This window comes from Melanotaenia boesemani, chromosome 14, assembly GCF_017639745.1.
Source record: "Melanotaenia boesemani isolate fMelBoe1 chromosome 14, fMelBoe1.pri, whole genome shotgun sequence".
In the NCBI taxonomy this organism is placed as follows: domain Eukaryota; kingdom Metazoa; phylum Chordata; class Actinopteri; order Atheriniformes; family Melanotaeniidae; genus Melanotaenia; species Melanotaenia boesemani.
Genome location: NC_055695.1, coordinates 18,121,053 through 18,143,613, shown reverse-complemented (window position 1 = coordinate 18,143,613; position 22,561 = coordinate 18,121,053). Strand labels below are relative to the sequence as shown.

Below are 22,561 nucleotides of genomic sequence, written 5' to 3'. Positions count from 1 at the left end.
TTTTTATGGCTTTGTCAGAGGACTAAAATATCAGAAGTTGCAGATTTACACTAAGATTAATTGATAACACAATACTTTTATGTTTGCTGGGTTTTTAGTCAGAAATTGTCTAATTAAAGTAACTTTAATACATTTCTTGATCTGGAAGTCGGTTCTTGAAAACCTCTGGAATTTAAATGGGGGTGTGGTACTTCTGATTATGTTTTTCACTTTTTTTTTTTTTTTTTTTTAATTAACAAAAAATGGGAAAATCTTGTGCGAGTCTGCACGAGCTCCTTCATACGTTAATACCAGATCTGAAGTCCACATTCCTTTTATTTAGCCTAACTCAGCATTGCAGCTGTTGACTGCTGCTCTTATTGAGTGAATGTATTAAATGAATATTGCTGGTGGATTTTAGAAATGAAAATAGTTTTTTTTTTTTTAAGGAGCTGAAAGGCACTTATACAGTTAAAGTGAACGGATGGTCTGAAGAGCCTAAGCTCCACAGATGTTTCAGTCTGTTGTTGATCTCTAAGGAAGCAAATAAATTAAACAAATTGCCGAAATCTCAACAGATTTTTTTGTTATTTCACCGAATGCAGCCCTGCAAAGGATCAGCCTCAGTCAAAACTGTAGCGTATATGGAAGGAATATTATTTCAAATCCTTATCAGAGTTTAAAAAAAAATTTAATTAGTTTTCTAAACATTAGTTAAACTTTTTTAAAAAATTTTTACATTGAAAATTTCTTCAGCTAAAACGTTCTGTCACTAAAGCCTTGGGGTTACATCCACCACTTGGTAATTGTATCAAAAGCTTTCTTCATCTTAAATTATTTGCTTTGTTTATTAGTAAAATTCTTGTAACAAATGATTTCATGAAACAACTATGTCCAATTTTTTTTAAAGATAGTTGCATGGGAACATGAGGACGACAAACATGGGTGGATGCTTAGCCCTGCAGCTAGCCTGGAATATTTTTTTTGCCAAATAATACCATTTCTGTCAATTATTCTGCAATTACTTTAGCAGTAAAAAGAAAATCAACTGTTCCTTTAATAAAAAATACTACTCCATCTTCCATTCTCTATGCCCAGCCCATATGCTGGCCCTCCCACTCAGCAACTCTCCACCTCATACTCCAGCTCTGCCTTTCTCTCCATTTACTGCTTCTCCTGCAGCATCTGCACTCAGTGCTGAAAGGAAGAACTGAAACCACAGCGTTGTGTGCGACTCATAATCCATGCCATTTAGGACGTATGCAGAAAACGCCCACTTCCTCTGCAACTCATCTGCGCTGGAAGAAGGTAGAGAAGCTGCCTCTTTTTATCTTCCTAAATATATTTTGTTTGTCCAGTGGTGAGCATGTGGTGTTCGTTTGTCTGCAGCATCACAGCTGCCACACTGAAGCAGGTTCAAAAGAGAATATTCTTCCTGTTTAGAATAATACATTTTGGCAAACAGTTCTTAAGTTGTAAGGTCTAAAGCTCAAATAGAGATATCAGAAGTCAAAACATTTTAGCTCCAACTGCAGAACCACAGGTGAGATTGTTAAACGTTTATGTGATGTAAAGAGGTTGTGAGTGGTTTTCACTCCTCTAGGGAGGTAATACTGTGGTCTTATCTCATGTTCACAACCCGTGGTGCACCAAAATGTCAAGTAAAAATAATTATGCGCTCATGGTAATAAATTAATGATCATCTGGAATCATAGTGGTGCAGCTAAGAGGGGAGGCACTTGAAAAGCGTGGCATTAGCACACCAGGGTTGTTCCTCACTTCCTTTAATTTTTTTTCTCCCATACACAACTTGAATGATTCACTTCATGTTAGTTCATGATTTGAATTGTTTATTGTACCCCTGATTTACAGAAGTGTCTGGGATTCCCCTAAACTGAAACAATCTCACTTCTTCACTTTGCACATTTCCTCTACAGCTTCTCCCTGAAGAAAAAAAAAACTTCACACCGTCTCAACTTCACAATTCAGATCTTGAACTGATTCATTTAAAAAATTAAACCTGCAGCATAGATTCTTCTGTTTTTTATTATTCCTGGAAGTATTACAATTATGGCAACGCCTCCACTTTATAAAATATATGCCTGTTAGTTCTTTTGCTTTTGATATATTTGTGTTGATATTTGTGAGCCATTCTGATTTTTTTTTTAAAAAGTATGTACACAAGTCTTTTTGTGGCTTCTGCCCATATGTCCAACTATCTCAGAGTAAACTTCTCTGCATGTAGATGCTTCAGTTTCACTCCCATCATCTCAGGCTACAACAGCAGTCGCAGCAGCAAACGCGACTTAGTGTCCTGCAACATTATCGCAGAAATGATGAGGGCTCTTCACCAACCTGTCACTGTGACAGTCTCTCACCGACCAACAATAGAACTGAGATTAGACAAGAACTCAGCACATACAGTAAACGGTTTGTAGTTTGTGCTGCTCAAAACTTTTGGCAGCCAAAAATTTAAGCAATTCAAATTAGGCAGCTCTGCCAAGATTTCAGAATTGACTGGACCACTGCAACAAAAAGGCTTTCACACAGTGAAAAAATCCTGGTAATTACCTTTGCCAAGGCGGAGATTAGGTTTTCAGTGGTGTTGGTTTGTCTGGTTGTTATAACTCAAAAAGATATGGACGGATTTTGATTAAATTTTCAGGGAATCTCAAGAATAAAGAACAAGTAGTTAGGTCTTTGAGGTGATCCAGATCACCGTTTGGATACAGGAATTTTTTTAAAGGATTCTTTACTATGGAGAGATGGGGATTATTTTGCCATTAAATCTTCTAACTCAACAATAATGGCCTTTGGCAAAAAAAAAAAAAAAAAATGAAGTGGCTTTGCAGAAGTCTGCATTCTCTGAGTGCTTCTAGTTATGAATGTTTCCTGTAACCATGCAGAGGTTTCTTACACCTGCATGCTGGTAGTTTTTGACACCTCTCCAACTGCTTTGCAGTCAAGCTTTTTAAAATTTGTAGGAGTCCTCTTTTTCGATGGCAAATCTCAGCTTTTTCAGGTTTCAAGAGTCTGGAGTCATTGTGTAATAATATAAAAAAGCCAATCTATTTGTTTTAGGTTCGTTTTTTTATGCTTTGGATTTTTTTTTTTTTTTTTTTTTTTGGCTTTTAGAAAGCAAATATTCAGATATTACTTGCAGCAAAGAGCCAAAATAAGAATTAAATCCCAGCTGTTGTGAAGACTCAGCTTTTCATTTGGTAACTCAACACAAGAGGATAAGGAGTGCTCCCCTTTTAAACTTTTGTATCAGTAGATATTTGCTCCAGATCATACTACTGAAATACTCAACACTTTTACCAGAAATCCAGCCTTCTGTCATACTAAATACCTCTGTAATCTCAGGATTTTAACACTCCTTAGACGCACCAGGGACATATATTTATATGCAACATCCAGACTGAGCTTCTTCATGTCGTCACCTGTTAACAAACTGATGCACTCGTAAACCAAAGAGCTCTACTTTTGTTTCCTCTTTTTTTTTTTAAAGAACATTATCCGAAAACACCAGGCTTTTTCTAAATCTTTTCTTTTTATGCGTGCATTTCAAGTTACATCTTAGCGCTATATCCTATCTTTACGGACAGTCACACCTTGAAACTTGATAACTATGAACTGTTGAAACAGAAATATCAAGACGTCTGTAACCTTTATATTAGATGGCATTCTTGTTCCTTTTTAGACAGCTTTTTTTGTATTTATAATGCATCATCTCCCGCTATGGATAAAAGACCATTATGCGTTCAATAAAGAGATAGTCCCTTGGTAGTTTTTCTGCTCAAGATGGATAATTTCACCAGGACTAGTCCAGTTCAAGCTGTACCAGTCAGCAAATAAAACCTCAAAACTGTCAATATTTATTCTCCTCACCATAGAAAGAAGGAGAGAAGAAGTGATACGGAGCTCGACAAGGCACACGTATTTTAAGTCACTTTGCACACTTCAAGAGGGCTATTTTTTTCAATAATCCATTATGCATGGCAGCTCTGGCTCTCCATGGTATTTCTCCTACCTTCTTGACGTCAGTTGCCATTTGTGAGGGTTACCCTGGCAACGGCCAGCCTCCCTGGGAGATGTCTGGTGGATAAGACAGCCCTGATAAAGCCTTTTAAGGTTTTACTGTTGCTACACCTTTTATGTGCCTTTGATACAGTAGAAGTATTACATGGAGGTTGTAAGGGTGTACAGCTTGAGCAGAAAAAAAGGAATGTACAAATAAAAATCTGCTTCAGATTGACTTCTCACTATATTCTCTTGATTTGATCACTCTCAGACTGGGATTATCTTTAGGAATCTGAAACTAAATTTGAAATGATTGCTGTATTATTATTTGTTTAACCATAGTTTGCTTTGCCCTTAGGTTGCATCAGACAGAAGTGTGTTTCCCATTTTTATAATGTGACACTTTAGTGAAAATTTAATATGTTAAGACAAGATCCAGCTAATTGAAATGCCTCTGGACAACATGTATTTATTAAATAATATGAAAGCATCATTTAAGTTATTCATCAAAACCATTAAATCTTAAATTCATTTTTGGTTCCCAAACTTGGTTGTAGGCACATAAAACTGCAGAATGTTTTTTTTTTTTTTTGACAAGCACTTAGAAAGCAAACCATGGGAAAATGGGAAAGGGACAGGTCAGCATGAGACATTTTTACTGAGCCACCCTCACATTCAAACTATGTCATTTTATTTGCATGACTGTTATAGTGCATAGAGATTTGTTGCTCATGTATTACCCATGATCAGTTTGCATCTATGCAAAATTGTCTCAGATGTGGCCAACAGTACAGTTGTGTTACTGTACACAATACCTGCAGGCTCCAGGATGCTATTTATAGCCTCACCGACATATGTGACTTTCTTTTTTTCTGGTACCAGGCTATTTATGTACTATTTTTACAGTGTCAATTTGCTCCCTCCCTTTCCTTTTGGTTGCCAGGCAATAGACCAAGTGATCTGATTGGCCAAGGATCTGCTTTTGGATACGCTGACTGTGATTCTCAGCTGGCTAATTAATTTTTTTTTTTTTTTTTTTTGCTCTTGCTCACTAGATGCAGAGTTGAAGCCTTCTGAATGTTTTTCTTTTTTTTTATACAACAAATCTCTGTCTCAAAATGCTGTAAATACTACACTTAGAGTTGACTAAATAGTAGAAAGCTCAGTCTGGATGTTGCAGCTTTTCAGTTGAGTGACTCATTAGTCAGTGATTTAACAACTTAAGACATGCCTTGACAAAAAGCTAAAGATGGCCAAGGATCATATCATCTTTAAAACTAGTTATGGAAAAAATCTGTAAGTACAACTAAAGCATCATTTTATACATAAAAAGGTAATAAATAATTAAAACTTATGTGTTACACAGTACTAAAAATATTAAATTTCTCTATTTTACAACAGCATTCTGTAAATAAATGGATGACATTTTGATCTATATAAATTATTTAATAACATTAGCTAGTTTCCAGTTTGCTCTAAACATCGTTGCAAAAGATAGAATAACATAATCCCAGCAGCACTAACAGTAAACCAGCTTCAATATACTATCCCTCTGCTGTCATGTTAATTCTAATCCCCATAATCTGTTTATGTGGAAATTGGTCTGACACACCTAAACTACTGCTGTGTAAGTGAATTCAATTAGACTTAATCTGACCCCATGCCTCTCTGAAAGGAAACCAAGGGGCTGGGAAACTTTCATCCTCCCTCCATTGATTCTGGCTCGTGCAGAGATATGGAAAAGCCTATCCCACTGCTCCCTTTCATTGGCCCCATTAAAAATTCATCCTGTCCTAATGGAGAGAGATCCTTTTCAATGAGCCCACGGCAGGCCAACCATGGTGTGCCGGCTGAGACATGGCACAGCTGCTTTCTGACACAATGCAAACCAACAGATGAGACTTTTAATGTTTTAGATGCTTATAACATAAACTAAGTGAATAGTCTTCCATTTATCTTTTATTTATTTTTGCAGCTCTATATTTATTATCACTATAAGACCTGTTACAATTATTTTCTTATTAAGGCCAGTTAATTATCTGGCAGTTATAGCAATTATCTTAGTTGTTAACAAGACATCTATGGACAAACCCACTTTGAAATATACATTTCCCACCTAGAGCTTCTGATACTGGAGTTTCATGGCTTTCATGTGTTATTTAAATGTGCTGGTATTTAAGGAATCAAACAGCGGAGTTTTGCTTGAAAATATCAGATGAGGTCCAAATGAATCACTTCTACTACGACTTTACACCACTATAACAAGCCTTACAGGTCTAATATTTATTTCCTGTATCCCATTCGGTTCCTTTTTGTAGAGGGGCTGACAGACAGTACCATTTCGCCCGTAGGGTAGACAACCAGTTTATGCCTTCTCCCTAACATGTTGTATATACAAATCAAACAATTATTAGTGATTGTTTTTCGAGCCTCGACTCAAAAATAAATATACCTGTTAAAGACGTATATTTTGAAAGCAGTTGCAGTGTCTAGAAAATAAAAAATATATAAATTTCCTTCCACTGCGCACCCCTCAGGGTAAGCTGTTGCCATGTTCCCACTTTCATGGGTGTGGTGATTAGCTTGCTTGGTGAAAATTTTAGTCAAATCCGACCCTCGTAGGGCTCGCCTCTGACCATTTAAGCTAGTTAAATAGCCCTAAAATTAACACGGCACCCTTTGCGATCTCTCTTACAGCTCATACCATGGTTGTCGTGTGAAACCGGATCGGCGTGACTCGGATTGGAAGGATAGACTAAGCCAAAAACGCCTGCTTCAGGTAAGGACGTACGGTCTTGTCTTGGTATTTTGGTGGCTTTTAGGCTATTTCCTGATTTGCTTCTGTCGGTTTAATTTTGCTTTACATTGTGGGCAAAAGGGGAAAATATTAATAAGCTTGAAACTGTTTCGCAGCAGCGACGTGGTTGCTTGAACAACTGTTCCCATGCTACTAATGTCTTAATATGCTTTCCCCCCCTCTCTCTAAAGCAAAGCTCCTCTCTACTTAAAATCCAGTTAGCCTACAGGGCCTTTCACAGGCTGTCAAATGACTCTAGGGCGGAACTACGGCCACAGAACCTGTAACTAGTTTAGGCTCAGTCTTGTGCTTTTCCATTCCAGACACCAGTTTTCGTTGTTTTCTGATTGCAAAACCTCAACACAGCGTAGCTTTCTCCACCGTCTCCTTTATTAAATATACATGACAGTCCGCCTTCAACTGTGCATCAACTGGTAGCTTGACGGGGCGCACGCGCTCCTGTAATTTGTTGCTTGTGCCAGTACCTCCATTAATCTTTTTATAAAAAAATGCAACATACATGAAGTTCGTGCTGTCTCGTAATATGATGTAACCGATCGTTTCCTGTGTGTAGTCGACAGTCATTGTGAAAGTGTAATAACATGTACTGATCTTCTGATTATTACTGGCCCACAGTGTAAGAAGTTTGGTTACTACGAAAAATGTGCTGTTTAGTGAATGAAAGACTTGACTGCACGTAATTAATAAAAACAAATATTTTAGCTTTTAAAAGCATCACCTGTCAGATGTTGATGATTATAGAAAGTATATTAGGGAGTAGCTTTAATTACCACTCATCATTATAAGTAAACCACCCAACTACAGAAAAATGTCATTTCTGTTTGGTTCCAACTTTTCCAAAGTGGTAATTTTGTAGCTTTTCCTTTTCCATATCATTGTAAATGTATTTGAGTCCTCTAAATTAATAAGTACATGCAAAAACTAATGCAGTGACAATAAAGAAGTGTCCAAAACAAAGAGGGTTAATGTGAAAATATTTTAAAATAGTCCTATAGACTTAAAAAAAAAAAAAACATTCACTGGTTTGATATTTTACTTTCATTCTAGTTGTACTAATATATACTCATGGGACCATGTTACAAATTGCTTGTTTGTTTGAGATAAATTATTCTAAATGTATTTCAAATGAAAACCATCTAAATGACCTTGTAGTTTATGTTTTACACATGTTGATTTACACAACATATTCAAGCTGGTTCTTTACAACTTGGCAGGAGTTTTATACAGCAGCGTAATTAAGAAACTTAGTTCCAAGTTTAGTCATTGTTGAAACAGTTTCATGTCTTGATTCACCTTCATGTTACAGCATGTAGTCTGTAGAGCTGTTAAGTTGTGTGTCACACACAGAGGTGCTTCATTTATTCAGCATTACCCACTGATGTAGATATGGTGGATAATATGAACACCTGTCGGTGTACTGTATTCCTGTTAACATAATTAGACTGATTTCAGCTAGTTTACTCACCCCTTGTGTATCTTTTCCTTAGTTCTTTTTTCTATAATTATTTGCACAATAACACTTCAACACTTTCACACATTAGATCTTGTGTGGTATCACTGGAATCATGATAAAGAATTTGGTACTATAATTGTGTAATTTCTTGCTGTAGGTGGGGTGAAGCATGTGACTCAAGTAGGTCAAACAGTCTGCATTCATTCTTCTGTCTGGAGTAATAAAAGCCAAAATCAACCAGAAGTCCTAATGGAGGTGAAGTCAGGTGTTTAGTCCCCTGCTGCAGATGATGATTTTGTACTTCATTATTTTGTTTTGTAATTATTGATAATAAAAGGACATGATATGGACTTGTATCATCCGAGAAGAGGAAAGACCTGGCCTTTCACCTTACTGGAATATTGTCAAGTATTTCCTTCATTCTCTAGATGTTTGGAATAGTCACTTGGTCACCTGAACAAGTTGACACCTGATAGCTTTTAGAGAGCAAAGACCTGGCCCTTTCATATTTAATTTCACACTGTTACACACCAAACTGTGACAGGCTTCCTTTTTGGTTATGTGGTCACTTGGTTCAGAAAGTAGTTGAATTTTAAATAATATATATATATATAATGTTTCACAGACTTATCTTATGAGTCATCTGTAGTATATTTTTGCAGTTGATCAAAAAAATGTGTACATTTGATGAGGAGATATGCAAAATCTAAAACTGGCTGTAAGATAACCGACTGACAAATTCATAACTTCATTCTGTTTCATAAATCTTGTCAATAGCCCCTCAACATACCCATTGTTGAGTTAATTATATAGCGGTGGTTCTGTTATGGTATCTAAGAACATTTGAGTCTAAGTATGGATTGCTCACAGCAGGCAGTGCTGTTATAATTTGTCCCAACCTGTTTATTTTTATTTGACCTCTGTTGTTTTGTTATAGCATAACAGATGTGTTTTTTTCTGTAAGTGACATGGAAGAAAGAACATGTTATATCTGATACTAGTCTTTGGATCTTCTGGAGTACTTACTGATGCCACAGTACAATAGAACAAACTCTGAATCACCTATGTCTCCTGTCAAAAATCTGCAATGGCCAATCTCTTATGGAAAATATACAGACAATAATTTGGATTTCATTCTCTTCATGCCCCTTTTTCTAAACAGGATAAAACTAAAAATGAAAGTTTGAACGCTCTGTTTGAGTTTCTGCATGTCTCACCCAAGATGAAAATGGTCAATAAAGGGATAGATTCTCTTTTTAGATGCCTGTACTCTATTTTAAAAGAAAATTCTCATTTATGACATAAAGACACAAAGAGGGTCCATGTCTTGAATGTCTACAGTTTAATGGTGTTAAAAGTGGTCTTTTGTCCTAAATCTGTTGGCACCACCAGGCTGAGCTGGTTGGATGTTGTCAGTAGCAGAGCAGTAGCAACTGTAACCTCCTGTGGACTGTCGCAGAGTCCCAAATGTGGCCGTGCCAAGCATCTCTATCTACTGTAGCGGGCAGCCTCATACTAAACAATGGGCAGCTCCAGCACACAGCACTGCCTTTGTTGCCCCAATCCTGTGCAAGGCTCTGGGCCTTTGACTGGTTGCATGACTCAAGTCGCACTACTGGAGAAGAGACACAAATACACACAATGAGGTTTATAATAATAAACATTTAAAGGTAAAGTACATCTAACACTCTTCCAAAGACGGTTAAGCTGTATCAGTTTCATTTGGCTGCAGATGTGGTTGCATTAAGCACCAGTTTTTAGTGTCCTGTTTTGGTTTCTGAATTCATTTATTTTAAGTATGTAAGCATGTCCATTCATGTTCTTCCACAAGCTCTCTTCTTTTTATGCATATTAGTTGGACAGTCATTGAAACATTTTTACAAAATGTTCCACAACCATTTCCGCTTTCATTGTCATCACCTTTATCTCTCTATTCTATTGCATTTCACAAATAGAAGCCACAGACTGAGCACGTCCAGTGTTGAGGGTCATATTAAGTGTTCTGTAGTCTAGCGCTGTATGGCAGAATTCAAAGGCATACACCATAACAGAACCATGGTAGTCATAGAGTGGTAGCACATCGCTGCCACTCTGACGCTAAGAGCCTCTCTCTTCGAGTGGGTTGCGTCAGCTTTATGTAGAGGAGATTGTGACGTCATACCTGTGCAGCTGAAAGCATTGAAATGCCTCATCACTGTCAAAGACCCCTTGACAGGGACAAACCCACAATGAAGACTGTGTTGTATTATCACTCATGTCACTAACAATAACCGATCGAGGTATTCCTAAGGTTATTTATCCAGATAAACATCTTTTAACCCTTTTACAGCAATTCCATCGCCGTCAATGTAAAAGGACACTTGTCATCCCATCTTTGGTCTTAAAAGAGTAAAAAGGAAATAAAAACATCAACATCACATCAATGTCTTAGACGTTTGTTTTAATAAAAAATTAATAATACGATAATAAATGGATGTTCTTCTCTTTGCATTTATGTTTTCCTGTAGAAAGGAAGGGCTGAACTCAGATCTAATTGTTGAATTATAGAAACTGGAACTGAAAATTTAATATGGCAGGGTTCGACTTCTACATTGCAGACTGTAAAACAGCAGGAAAATCCGGGGGGTGGGGTCAGACCAAACATTTCTGAGGAGTATCTAAGTGCTCTGTGACCCACATTCAGGCTCCCCAAGGTAAAGGAAGTGGTAACTGGCACGTGTATACACACACACACACACACACACACACACACACACACACATCTCCATGCATGTGCAAACAAATGCTTAATCTGACACTTAAAAACCAGACACTAATTTGCTCACATAATATACACATTCACTCAAAAACGGATGCACGCGTTTTCTCTTATCATTGGGGCATATTGTCCAATAAAGCATCCAGATCTTCCCACGTTCATAGTCGAGGCTTATTTAGCACACACACAGACATGAGCTGAGCAAACAGTGCAGTGCAACAACACAAAAGGCTGATTGAGTGAGGAAAGGTCAGGGCATGGTTCAGATGGCCTTTTGAACCACACTGTGGGTGTTTGAAGAGCCAGACCACCTTCCAAGCCACTACCCAGCCCTGCCATTCCCCTGGTGATTTTGGGTAGCAGCACTGTCCCCTTGCAGCTCGCTCCTCTTCCAAACAGGATAGCTGTGCTTGTTTGCTGGAAGTGGAACCATCCTTTGCATCTGTCTGGCTGTTGAACTTAAAGTATTTATATCTGTCTTGCAGGTGTCAGGTAGTGAAGTGTGTGTGTGTGTGTGTGGGTGTGGGTGGGTGGGTGCATGCGTGTGTGTGTGTGTGTGTTTGAAAGCACGTGTGTTTTACAAGCCCAATCAGTATTTGGAGTGGAGTCTGTCCTGAACACATCTCAGAGGGACAATGAGCGAGTTGGAACAGTTGCGGCAAGAAGCCGAGCAACTACGTAATCAAATTCGGGTATGTGTTTTTGTCTCCGTGCCTTTTGGGTGCTAGTTTTATTTTCATAGTTGTTTGTGTTTTTAACATATGCATATGTGCACTCATCACATGTCGAGTGCAGACTGTGACTCGCACCCTTTCATATGAGACAGTGATGCAGTCAAAAGTCAAAAGTTTGGACACACTTTTCCATTAAATCCAGTGGGTAAATGTGTCCAAATTTTGACTGGTAGTGTAACTTGTCGGCCTCCTCTGTTATATAGGAACTTGATTTAATGTTGGCCAATTTAAATACTGTTTTAAAAACATTTTCTTACGATTTGTTTGTTTTTATGTGCACGTGGTTGTTGTGCAGTGATGAAATGAGTAAATAAACAGAAATTTGTAAAATAAACAATTCTGTTTCTCATTTGTTGCAGGATGCTAGGAAAGCCTGCAGTGACTCCACTTTGTCCCAGGTAAGAGACTTTCCTGTAAACATGCAGAAATTTTATCCTTATTTATTTTATTATTTGGTAGAGAAGATATTTTTTTAAAAACTCTGTTTTTCTGAAATGAGATAAAGCTGTTAAATGTTTGTTTTTCTGAATTAATGAGATACTTCAAAGTTCTGTGAGAAGCCCTCAGTCGTGCTATTGTATGTATCTTACTGGATGACTCTATGGTCTCCTTATCAGACCTACGGCTCTACTATGCAGTGAGAAATGCCAGCTAGCCAAGAAAAGTACCAGACAGGACAGTTTCACGGGTCTAATTTTCACTGTCACTTCAGGCATTTTTTGGGTGTCATTTATGCAAGCTTTCAATGTTTGTGTAATTTCAAGATGTTAAAATACCAGAATGGTTAGGGTTACAGTAAAAGTGCAGGGTGGTGTCATTTTCTCACTCTATAGCGAGAAATAGTCATTTGTGCTGTTATGAAATTGCATTTGCGAAAATGAGGGTCATGAAGCAGCAATACTGCAGTTAGTTCAGAAAAACAAGAAAATAACTTTTAATTGTAACCCCCCCCCCCCAAAAATTCCCTCGTTGTAAGTCAGAAGCTTATAATTTTCTTTCAAAGAAGGTCAAATAGAAATAAATCAATTTACAACCTGCAATAGATTTACAAATAAGTATTCACTAATCCATAAAAAAAACAAAAAAACAGTATATTTAACTGTTATTCGTCCTTGCTGGTTTATGACATTGGTCTGTTTCGTACTCAGCTTGTGTCCAGATGTGAAAAGTGTAACTATGGCTGTTTCTTCCTGTGTTTTGGCAGATCACAGCTGGTCTGGACTCAGTGGGCCGGATACAGATGCGGACACGACGCACTCTCAGGGGCCACCTGGCCAAGATCTATGCAATGCACTGGGGGAGTGATTCCAGGTAGTGTTATCATACAAGCGTCACAGTCTTGAGGCCTTATAGATACTTTACATAGGGTGGCCCTTTTAATTATTGAATCTTATTGCATCAAATATTGCGTCTTTATTGGTGCTTTTATTTCACCATGTTGTAGTCAGTAAATATTTTGACACTTGTGCCTCAGTTGTTTTGCATTCAAATCCATCTCAATCCCTAAACGTATTGAAGCCATGTTATTCCTCCTCTTTTTAAAGTCTAGAGATTTAGGAAACATGGACACACTTTCAGAAAGTAGAAATTTAACAGCATTAATTAATTAAACTGAATTATGTCAGTAATAGAAAAATGCCTCAATTGTTATTTCTTTTATTTAAAGTAATATAGGGAACAAGTTGCACTACTCTACGCAGTGCAGCTAAACTTAATTTGTGCCACAACATCTTTTGTCACTGGAACTAAAACTTTTTTTTCTCTTTGTGTTTAATATGTGTATCACCCTTTATCTTTCTTTCTATCATCTGTCTCCCAATGCAATGCAATGGGGCAGTGACGGCAGTCCCAGGTGTGGGGCTAAACTACTATCAGTACTGCTATTACCACTCCTACAACTACTTTCCTACTAATATGACTAATATCACCATAAATGACTGTTACTGCTGCTAGCGCCACTATCACTCTTCATCTAAGCACTGGCACTGTATTCCCTCCTCACTATGAGCACAGTAGTGATATTTGCCAGACACAGACACACACAACCACACCAGCTTGTTTCCTTAAAGATGCAGTTTGTAGGATTTCATTTGGTGAGGCTGCAATTGGGGCTAAACTGTCTTTAATTTTGACCTTACAAACTGCTTTTTTAACTGCTTGCTGCAGTTAGGAGCACTGAGATCTGACTGTTAAGATTGTACGTCACTCTAAGTATGCATGCATTTCACTAATCTTGAACCATAGGAAGTAATTTAGGCTTTTGCAGAGATGATTTCCCAACTTTGTTTAAAACCAAATATATAATTTATTCTTCGTAAACTATTTTTCTTTGTTTTAACTGCTAAGACCAATTTTTTAGTCTGCTTTATTATTCTCTCAATTGTAGGTGTACATGGGTGTGCCCTGCACCCTGTAGGTGACCCTGCAGGAGGCCAGTATTTGTTTTGTACACAGCTACTGACATTTGAGTGCGATGGCTCTCCTCTTGATTGTTGTGCAGCACCATCAAACCACTTCCTGTCCCCGGAGAGATGGAAACACCCTGTCGTCTACAACCCTCACTCTGTGTGCCTGTATTCCCACTCGTTCTGTCTTTATTCTTTTGTGGGCCCGCCTTGGCTTCTTTCTCGTGCTTTCCCAACCTGTCAGGCTTCAACCTCCCACACTGCAGAAGGGACTTTAATGTAACTGGGGTAATAAATATTACATGGGCTGGGACTTTAAAAGTAGCTTTGCTGGATGTGGAGACATCCACCAGAAGAAGGGGGAGGGAAAATTAAGGGAAATAAGGACTGGGGGCGAGAAGGAGGGAGCTCATACTGAATGCTTTTTGACCAAGCACCTTGTAATGATTCAGGCTGACAGTTTAGCACAGTAGTTTGTAAAGTGGCTGCCTCTCATTGCTTTTAATAAACCAGGTGCATGTAGCTTAGATTCTGTTTTGTTTTGTTTTTTTTACATCTGAGCTGAGAGTCTTGCTGCTCTGCTGTACTTGTCTCTAGATTACTTGTCAGTGCCTCGCAAGATGGAAAGCTAATCATCTGGGACAGCTACACAACAAATAAGGTGAGATCAGTGTTATTACAGTATGCCTCATGACATGTTGATTAAAAAATGCTGCACATTTTTAATATTTGCTATAAAGTGTCCAACATACTGATATAAATAATTTTTGTGTGGGGAAAAAGTGGTCATTTTAACCTAAATTAATCACCCAAAAAGAACTATGTGTCCACTGAATAAGCCATCTATAGTTTTTATTTATTTCTAGCAGTTGACTAAAGAATTCCTTTATATACCAACTTTGCTTTTGTTGTTGTTGCTGGACAAATACAGTCCGGTTTTAACTTTAAATGTTTTGTAATTTAAAAGTTCCAAATGAAACCCTGTTTTATGTAACAATAAAATAAATAAATGAAATGGAAAATACTTGACTAATCCACTAACGGGAAATTATGATGTTGTAGTCTTTTTTTTTGTTTGTTTGTTTTTTTTTTTAAGTAATCACCTGTCAACTTAAATGAGTCAAAATAAAAAATAAGTATTTCTTGAATATTAAAATATACATTAAATATAGAAAACAAGTAAATTTCATTGTCCTCCTAATCAGATGCATGCCATCCCACTGCGCTCTTCCTGGGTGATGACATGTGCCTACGCTCCCTCTGGGAACTATGTGGCCTGTGGAGGTCTGGACAACATCTGCTCCATTTACAGCCTGAAAACCCGCGAGGGCAACGTGCGCGTCTCCCGTGAACTTGCCGGACACACAGGTAGGAACCTGGCCAAATAAACGATGGTGCAAATATTGTTGTTGTTTTTTTTTTTTAATATACAAAAAATATATATATAAAATTACTTCAATATTGTACAGTTAAGGAAAACCTTCCAGCATCTGATTTGGCATGTTTATTTAGTCTAAGGGAAGCTGTTGGTGTGTAATCAGTTTCATTGCATTTTTACTTCCTCGTGCACCATCTTACCTGCAAAGTGCATTTTCTTTATTTAATATAGCATGCTTTCCCCTGCAAGGAGAAAAAGTCCAACTAAGGCCACTTAGTATGAAGTGCAACTATTTCTTTATCTGATATGGATCCTGTGCTTATCTGCAGGTTATTTGTCTTGCTGTCGCTTCTTGGATGACAACCAGATACTAACCAGCTCTGGAGACACCACCTGGTGAGCATCCACCATAGTTAGCACAGCTCTTTACATGAAGGAAGTATTCAGTTAATGCTGTCTTTCCAGCTCTACATTACAGATGTTTTGTTTTATATTAAATGTTTTAAATTAATCTCCAGCATCCATCCTCTTACACAGAGACATAATTCAACTCATTTTCACTGTAGCTGCTCTGTAGTTGCAATAACTTAACACAAATCAGACATTTCTGACTTGTAGTGTTAACACGATCATGTGTCTCTTCAACTCAGAACATTTTTCCAACTTTACCTCTGTTCTTACAGTGGATTGTGGGACATAGAAACAGGTCAACAGGCCACCACCTTCACCGGTCATACAGGTGATGTGATGAGCTTGTCTCTGAGCCCAGACTACAAGACCTTTGTGTCAGGAGCCTGTGACGCCACCTCCAAGCTGTGGGACATCCGTGATGGCATGTGCAGGCAATCTTTCACCGGCCACGTGTCAGACATCAATGCCGTCTGCGTGAGTGTTGAAACTTAAAATCCAGACAGCCCACAGCAAGGATGATGATGATTTACAACTTGATGTAAAATGACAAGAGTGTGTTTCTAATGAGTTTTTGTTAGCTTGGTCTTCAGCGCTTTTTAACATCCTATGTAAAACATCCATAAGGTTTTGTAGAAAAGCAAAATAGAGACATGGCTGCTTACCTCACAAACTTTCCTTTTGACTTCTGCAGTTTTTCCCCAATGGGAACGCATTTGGCACAGGCTCAGATGACGCCACCTGCAGGCTGTTCGACCTACGTGCCGACCAGGAGTTGATGATGTACAGCCACGACAACATCATCTGCGGCATCACCTCCGTGGCTTTCTCTAAGAGTGGCCGCCTGCTTCTAGCCGGCTATGACGACTTCAACTGCAACGTCTGGGACACTCTGAAAGGAGAGCGTGCAGGTTCGTGATGTCTTTCATTTGTTTTTGATTGATTTGAGGAAACTGACCAGAAAAGCTGGATTACTTACCAATTCTTTTTCTTTTTTTTTAAACAAGAAATATTTTACAACTTCACAATATCCATATTGCTTTTTTCTTTCCATTTTTAAATTAACATATTTTTAGTTAGATTAGTGTGTGTGAATTAAATATGATTAGTTTGCAATTTTCTCTGCTCAACTTCCAGATTTAGCTGTAACATCTGAATCGAGTAGTATCCAACATAAAGTACGAAGGCCTCCACAGTGAATAAAGCCAGTATTATTTTGATAGCTTCTTAACTATAGGCTTTAGCTTTAGCCTCTTCATCTCCTCACTCCTTCATCCACTTGTTTGTGATCCAGAAGTCACTCACGGCATATTATTTCATGTCAAATCCTAAAATGCACTTAGAGGAGAGAAAAATGAGGACAGAGGAGGCTCACTGGAGAAGCAACAAGCAAGGATGGAACAGTGCATCCGTTGTAAAAGTCTTATGATACCTGCTATGTCTGAGAGTGCTGTGGTAGTAGATTAACTCAACATTTTAAACAGATTATAAAGTACTTTATCTTATTGCAAAGAAATAAGGACATTTGTGTTTGGTAGATTATTTCTTTGTTGTAACAATGCTTATTGGCAGTAAATCACATACCATTGGAAAGCCTGTTCATTTCCTATGCATATGTGGAATGAGCAGCAGAGTTAGGTATGTCGGTTCACCCATAAAAAACTTGTCAAATCTTCTGTGCCAATGCCAAATAGCTTATTCTGCAGTTTTCCCTTGTTTTTAGAGGGTCTAGTATTCCAGATGCTGACAATAAAGTGCTCGTGAGCATGGACCTTGCTACAGTGGTCAGTTGGTGTTTGCTCCAAGTGGCACACTTTTGGAAGTTATGAGCAGCTATGAGTGCAGATTTGTCTAAGTCAGTTGGATCACGGGATCAAGAAGTGTAGCAAAGGCACAGAGAGTGCTTTGCTGATTGCTGCACCAAAAGGGAAACAGCTTTCAGTGAAGGTGTGGAATTGCCTGTCTGCTCCCCTGACTTTAACCCCACTGAACACATGTGGCATCAGCTTGGGCATGCTGTTCATGCCAGAGTGACCAACACACCCACACTGGGTGACTTGCACACACACAGCAGTGTGTGACCAAGCTGGTGAGCAGCATGAGGAGGACGTGCCAGGCTGTTGTTGCTGTTTCTGGTTATTCCACATACTATTGAGGCCTCTGTTTGTTAAATTGATAGATTATTAATTGCCAACATTGTTTTGTTTCATCATCAAATCCATAAATGACACCAACCAAAAGTCAATAGTAGAATAAGATGTTTGGCATTGGTATATACTTTGTCGCAGTCAGATTTAATATAAATCTAACAGAAATGATTAGAAAGTGATTGGATGCAACCAGACAATGCAGCTGTGTTGCATCATATTTATTTGACACTGGTTTAAAATGATCGCTCTGAACCAAGGACATCTCATTTTGTTCAGTTCCTTGTACCCTGCTTTTCTGCTAAGGTAGATTAGGATGCAAACAGAGTAGTCAAGTGGAGGGTGTGTGAGTGTGTGTGCGTGTGCATGTGCGTGCGTACAGTAAGAGAAATAATATGAAGGGTTTGTTGTTTTGGTTCCAGTAACCAGTTTGTGACTCTGGGTTATTTCCTGTCAACTTCAGGTGTGCTAGCGGGCCACGACAACAGAGTGAGCTGCTTAGGAGTGACGGAGGATGGCATGGCTGTGGCCACCGGCTCCTGGGACAGTTTTCTTAGGATCTGGAACTAAACAAACCTTTGGCCTGATGTACTCAATCACTGTCCCCACCTTAGTCTCACAACCCCAACATACCTACCCCAACTCATCTGCTGGGCTGCACCTGAAGGGTGTACCTGGTGTCAGCTGAATCTCCTCCCATCGCTGGTGACCCGTCCACCTGTGAGAACTCTTTTTACCTGAAAGTTTTTTCACCCAGCTATTACAGAGTGCAGTTGTCCAATCAAAACAAAGAGAGCATAGAAAAGTAATAAAAAACTGAAGGATTAAAAAGTAGATTTAGCCCAAATCCAAATCTTCTCGTGGGCAAAAAAGGGCATCTGCCATTTTGATTAACAACAAACAGAATTAGAATCAGTGTGTTATATGTAAATGTATATAAAGACCGCATATATGTATAGCATTATGTGTGTATATATGCATCATATATGCATATATAATGTGTATGTATAAAGTTTTGTAGTTTATTTCCCTTCCTTGGGTTTTTTTGTTTTATAATTTCATGTTTTTTTTATTATAGATGGGCATATTGACATTCATACATGATACCAGAAACATTATTTTTATCCCATAAATCAGATATTGAACAGCGATCGTAGATCTAAAAAAAAAAACTTTAGTGAAGCCTACTCGCCCAGCAAAGGAAGATAAAGTAAATAAAGTAAATCTAATTTGGCTTGATTAAACTTGGATTTTTCATTGTATGTACTGTTGTTGAGCAGAGGACATAAGATCTTCATTAATGTGGCATCATGTGAATAATTTGTTTTAATCTTTAATCAATATGGCCTCTGGTATTTCCCACAGCATGTAAAGAAAATTTGCCAGTGAGATTTTTGGGGGGGGTTCAAACCTGACAAGATTTTTTTTATTTTTGGGTCTGGATCGAGCTTTAACTCCAAAGTAGAAACTCTGCTCATGTGGACTATGGTTTGAAATCATCAGATGCTGAACATCAGAAGACCACGTCCATTTCATGCAAATCATCTGCAGAGTGATGTGACTGGTGAACAGAGGTTGATTTACGCCTACCTCCTGGGGCCTGCACAAGATACATATTTCCTTTAAGACTCAGAGACGCTTCTGTCATTGTCTTCTTCAGAGAAGAGCAACAAAAGCAAACTAAAGCTCTTCTTTCCCTGTGATCTTACAACATCAGAGACCTGCTAAGACAAAAGCTGGTCAGTATGAGAGGAACTTCACATGAAATGAAATGAAAAACACTTTATTAATCCCAGAGGGAAATTATACAATTGTATCAGGACCATAAAGGATTCTCAACAGTTTCCGAGGACCTGAGAAGATGAAGACAAAGATGTCCATCAGTGCTTAACTTGCCATTTTATCTATGTTTTTCTTCATGAAGGATCCTTTTTGTTGTCTACACAGTGTGAATTAAGTGACTGCACAAAACTGAAATTATGTCAGCCACTTCAGAATCACACCACTGCCACCACAAGCCTATTTGAAAAGGAAGAAAACATGTTTTTCTTTAAAGATTGAACAGTTTCAGCATTTTTTTCACCAAAAACATGTTATGAATTGTTCATATAATAAGTGAAGAAGGTACACTCAGTAGACAGAAGTAAACACTTAGCAGAGAGCTAGACATGCACTCAGACTAGTATCAATGTAAACCTCTGCACATATGATTTCTTTACCCATAGAAGTGGTATTTCTGACTTAGAGTATTTTGTCATGTCATTTGTCATGCTCAATATTATTTTGATTCCTCAAAAGATTTAGAAAAAAAAACTTCACACTCATGATGTGTGAGAGTTGGACCTATTCATCAGCTGTCTCAGGTGCCTATCTCTGGGCTGGATAAAGGAGGGTTAGATGTGAGATGTGGCACTGTTGTTTCTTCATTCTGCCTTATGATGCCATGTGTGATAGAGGGTAATATTAACTTAGACTACAGTAATGTTTCCTCTTATTCCTTTTTACATGCTGATCAATAAGGAAAATGCTACTGGTTTTCTTTTCTGGATACAAGCACATTCTGATACTAGTGAACACTAAAACACGTGCTTGCAGAAAATCACCACAACAGCACCACACTGCTCCTTAAAAAAAATCACTTTTTATATGATTCTGCTTTCTACTTCTATTACCGTAAAGTTTGTAGTACTTAAGGTTTACTCTACTGTCACGTAAGCCCCTCTTTGACAGACATGTTTCTAATGAATTTTATTTATCTGCTTCCTCTCTGCTTCGCATTAACAAATCCATCCTGAGAGAATGTTTAAAATAACAGTAATCATTTTTAGCCTGAGACTATCTTTAAGGTGTGTGTGTGTGTGTATAGGATGTGATTAAGTCTTGCATATTAGTGTTGAGGTGTGTGTGAGTGTCGGGGGAAGGGGGGTGGGGGGGTAAATTTGCTGACATATGTGGATAACACCTAGAGTTAAGTGTTACGACCTCATTGTGCCAATGTTATCCACAGACCCTGACCTGTGAACTCAGTACTAGTCAGTGTAACAAAATATATATTTGCTTGTGTAACTCAAGTGCCAACCTCATCCAGCTCCCTCCGATGCATCAGTGTCTCATTTTAAATCCAATCTGTTGCCTGATCAAACAAGGTGGCTGCTTTTTCTCTGATAAATTTCTGTGTCCCAAAGTGTCTTTACGCTGACACGACTCATTAGACTCAAGTTTCTATTTGAGCCAGCGGACATCAGATGTTTGTGTCCTCAAATCCAGATGATGAAATGACTGACAGAATGGATTTAAAGTAACAGACCATAATTTTGGAAAGTGTTTGTTTTCTGACAGTTCAATGAGAAAATGCATGAAGAAACGGTGGCTGAGGTTAGAAAAGGCTGGAAGAAAAGTCAAATGTTATGTGTTACCAGCTTACTGAGCAGCATTTTGTAATGGTTGCTCTGTAACTGGTTGGTGTTGCATCATACTCTGTGACCATCATAAACTAGTTTCAGCTGTTGCATGCACGTTATTTTAAAAAACAACACTTTCAAACGGCCTTCTAAGAAAAAAAAAAGCCCAGTTTGCTCCAATTGACTTGCCTCGCTGACCTGAGCATCCACCTTCAAACATTTTGCATCACCTTTACTGAGCCAATTTGGCCTGAAATTACAACACCCTTTAAAGGGTGTAGTATAGTATTTTATAGCCCCTGACATATTAAAGAAAAACACTTGAAAATCAAACTGGATTTCATTTAGACTTAAAAAATAGCACGATAGCAAGTTGCTCAGTTTAGCTGTGTTATGGAAAATATTTCTCATGGTGTTTGAAATTTTGGCCCTCATTATGATTTTTATTTGTTGATTTCATGCTAAAACCCTCAATAGAAATATCCCTACTCGGAATACCTTTAGACACTCAGTGTTATCTTCCTTGAAGCTTTAATAAGAGGATCACACACAGTGAGTGCAGTCTGTGCCAAAGCCAGTGCATATATAAGTTTTAATTAAGGGGATATGGGTCTGCATCAGAATTTACTGAGTTCTTCCTTAACTCAAGCTGCATCATTTCCATCAGCTTTTGTAATATTTTGTGGATTTAGCTTCATCTTGAAATCAGGTGTGAGCAAACTTTCACATTTTCTACAGTCACATAACAGTAAAGATTAGAAATTAACAAACCTGGAAAAATGATGAACAAAAACATTGTGCATCTTGATATAGCCAGCTATGTCTTTCTTTCAACTATTTTAATCCAGGATAGCCAACGCAAATGACAGTGTCCTAATAAGGCACACTTTCTGAGAGTCACAGAGGTTGGTGTAACCAGGAAGCCTTGTATTGTGTTTTCAGTTATATCAGAAAACTTGCCCAAAATGTTGAACTGTTCCACTAAACCCACCTTGTTGTATCTTTGTGTTCAGCAGCAAAAGAAAAAAATCTTAAAAAAAAATCCATAAAACACCAC

The 22,561-nt window shown here is 38.1% G+C and overlaps 1 protein-coding gene across 2 annotated transcripts; it reads left to right on the top strand.

Annotated features, from left to right (window-relative positions):
* Positions 1-1,189: 1,189 nt before the first annotated feature.
* On the top strand, positions 1,190-22,498 carry LOC121652612 (guanine nucleotide-binding protein subunit beta-4). 2 transcript variants are annotated; one of them, XM_042005487.1, is made up of 11 exons: positions 1,190-1,287; positions 6,700-6,781; positions 11,517-11,723; positions 12,125-12,163; positions 12,970-13,076; positions 14,768-14,831; positions 15,376-15,538; positions 15,878-15,944; positions 16,232-16,433; positions 16,651-16,867; positions 18,567-22,498. In XM_042005487.1, exons 3-11 carry the CDS (start codon positions 11,667-11,669, stop codon positions 18,671-18,673), a joined length of 1,023 nt encoding a protein of 340 aa, XP_041861421.1. In that variant the 5' UTR covers positions 1,190-1,287; positions 6,700-6,781; positions 11,517-11,666; the 3' UTR covers positions 18,674-22,498. The 2 variants fall into 2 exon arrangements, with proteins under 2 accessions (XP_041861421.1, XP_041861420.1); XM_042005486.1 differs by lacking the exon at positions 1,190-1,287 and having other exon boundaries at positions 6,586-6,781.
* Positions 22,499-22,561: the final 63 nt, after the last annotated feature.

What these genes read in the sequence shown, in the direction of transcription:
- LOC121652612 (XM_042005487.1), top strand. Translation starts at nt 11,667, where the DNA reads ATGAGCGAGTTGGAACAGTTGCGGCAAGAAGCCGAGCAACTACGTAAT. An exon ending in GTGACTCCACTTTGTCCCAG is followed by an intron (nt 12,164 to 12,969) that starts GTAAGAGACTTT and finishes GTGTTTTGGCAG; the next exon opens with ATCACAGCTGGTCTGGACTC. An exon ending in TCTGAAAGGAGAGCGTGCAG is followed by an intron (nt 16,868 to 18,566) that starts GTTCGTGATGTC and finishes TGTCAACTTCAG; the next exon opens with GTGTGCTAGCGGGCCACGAC.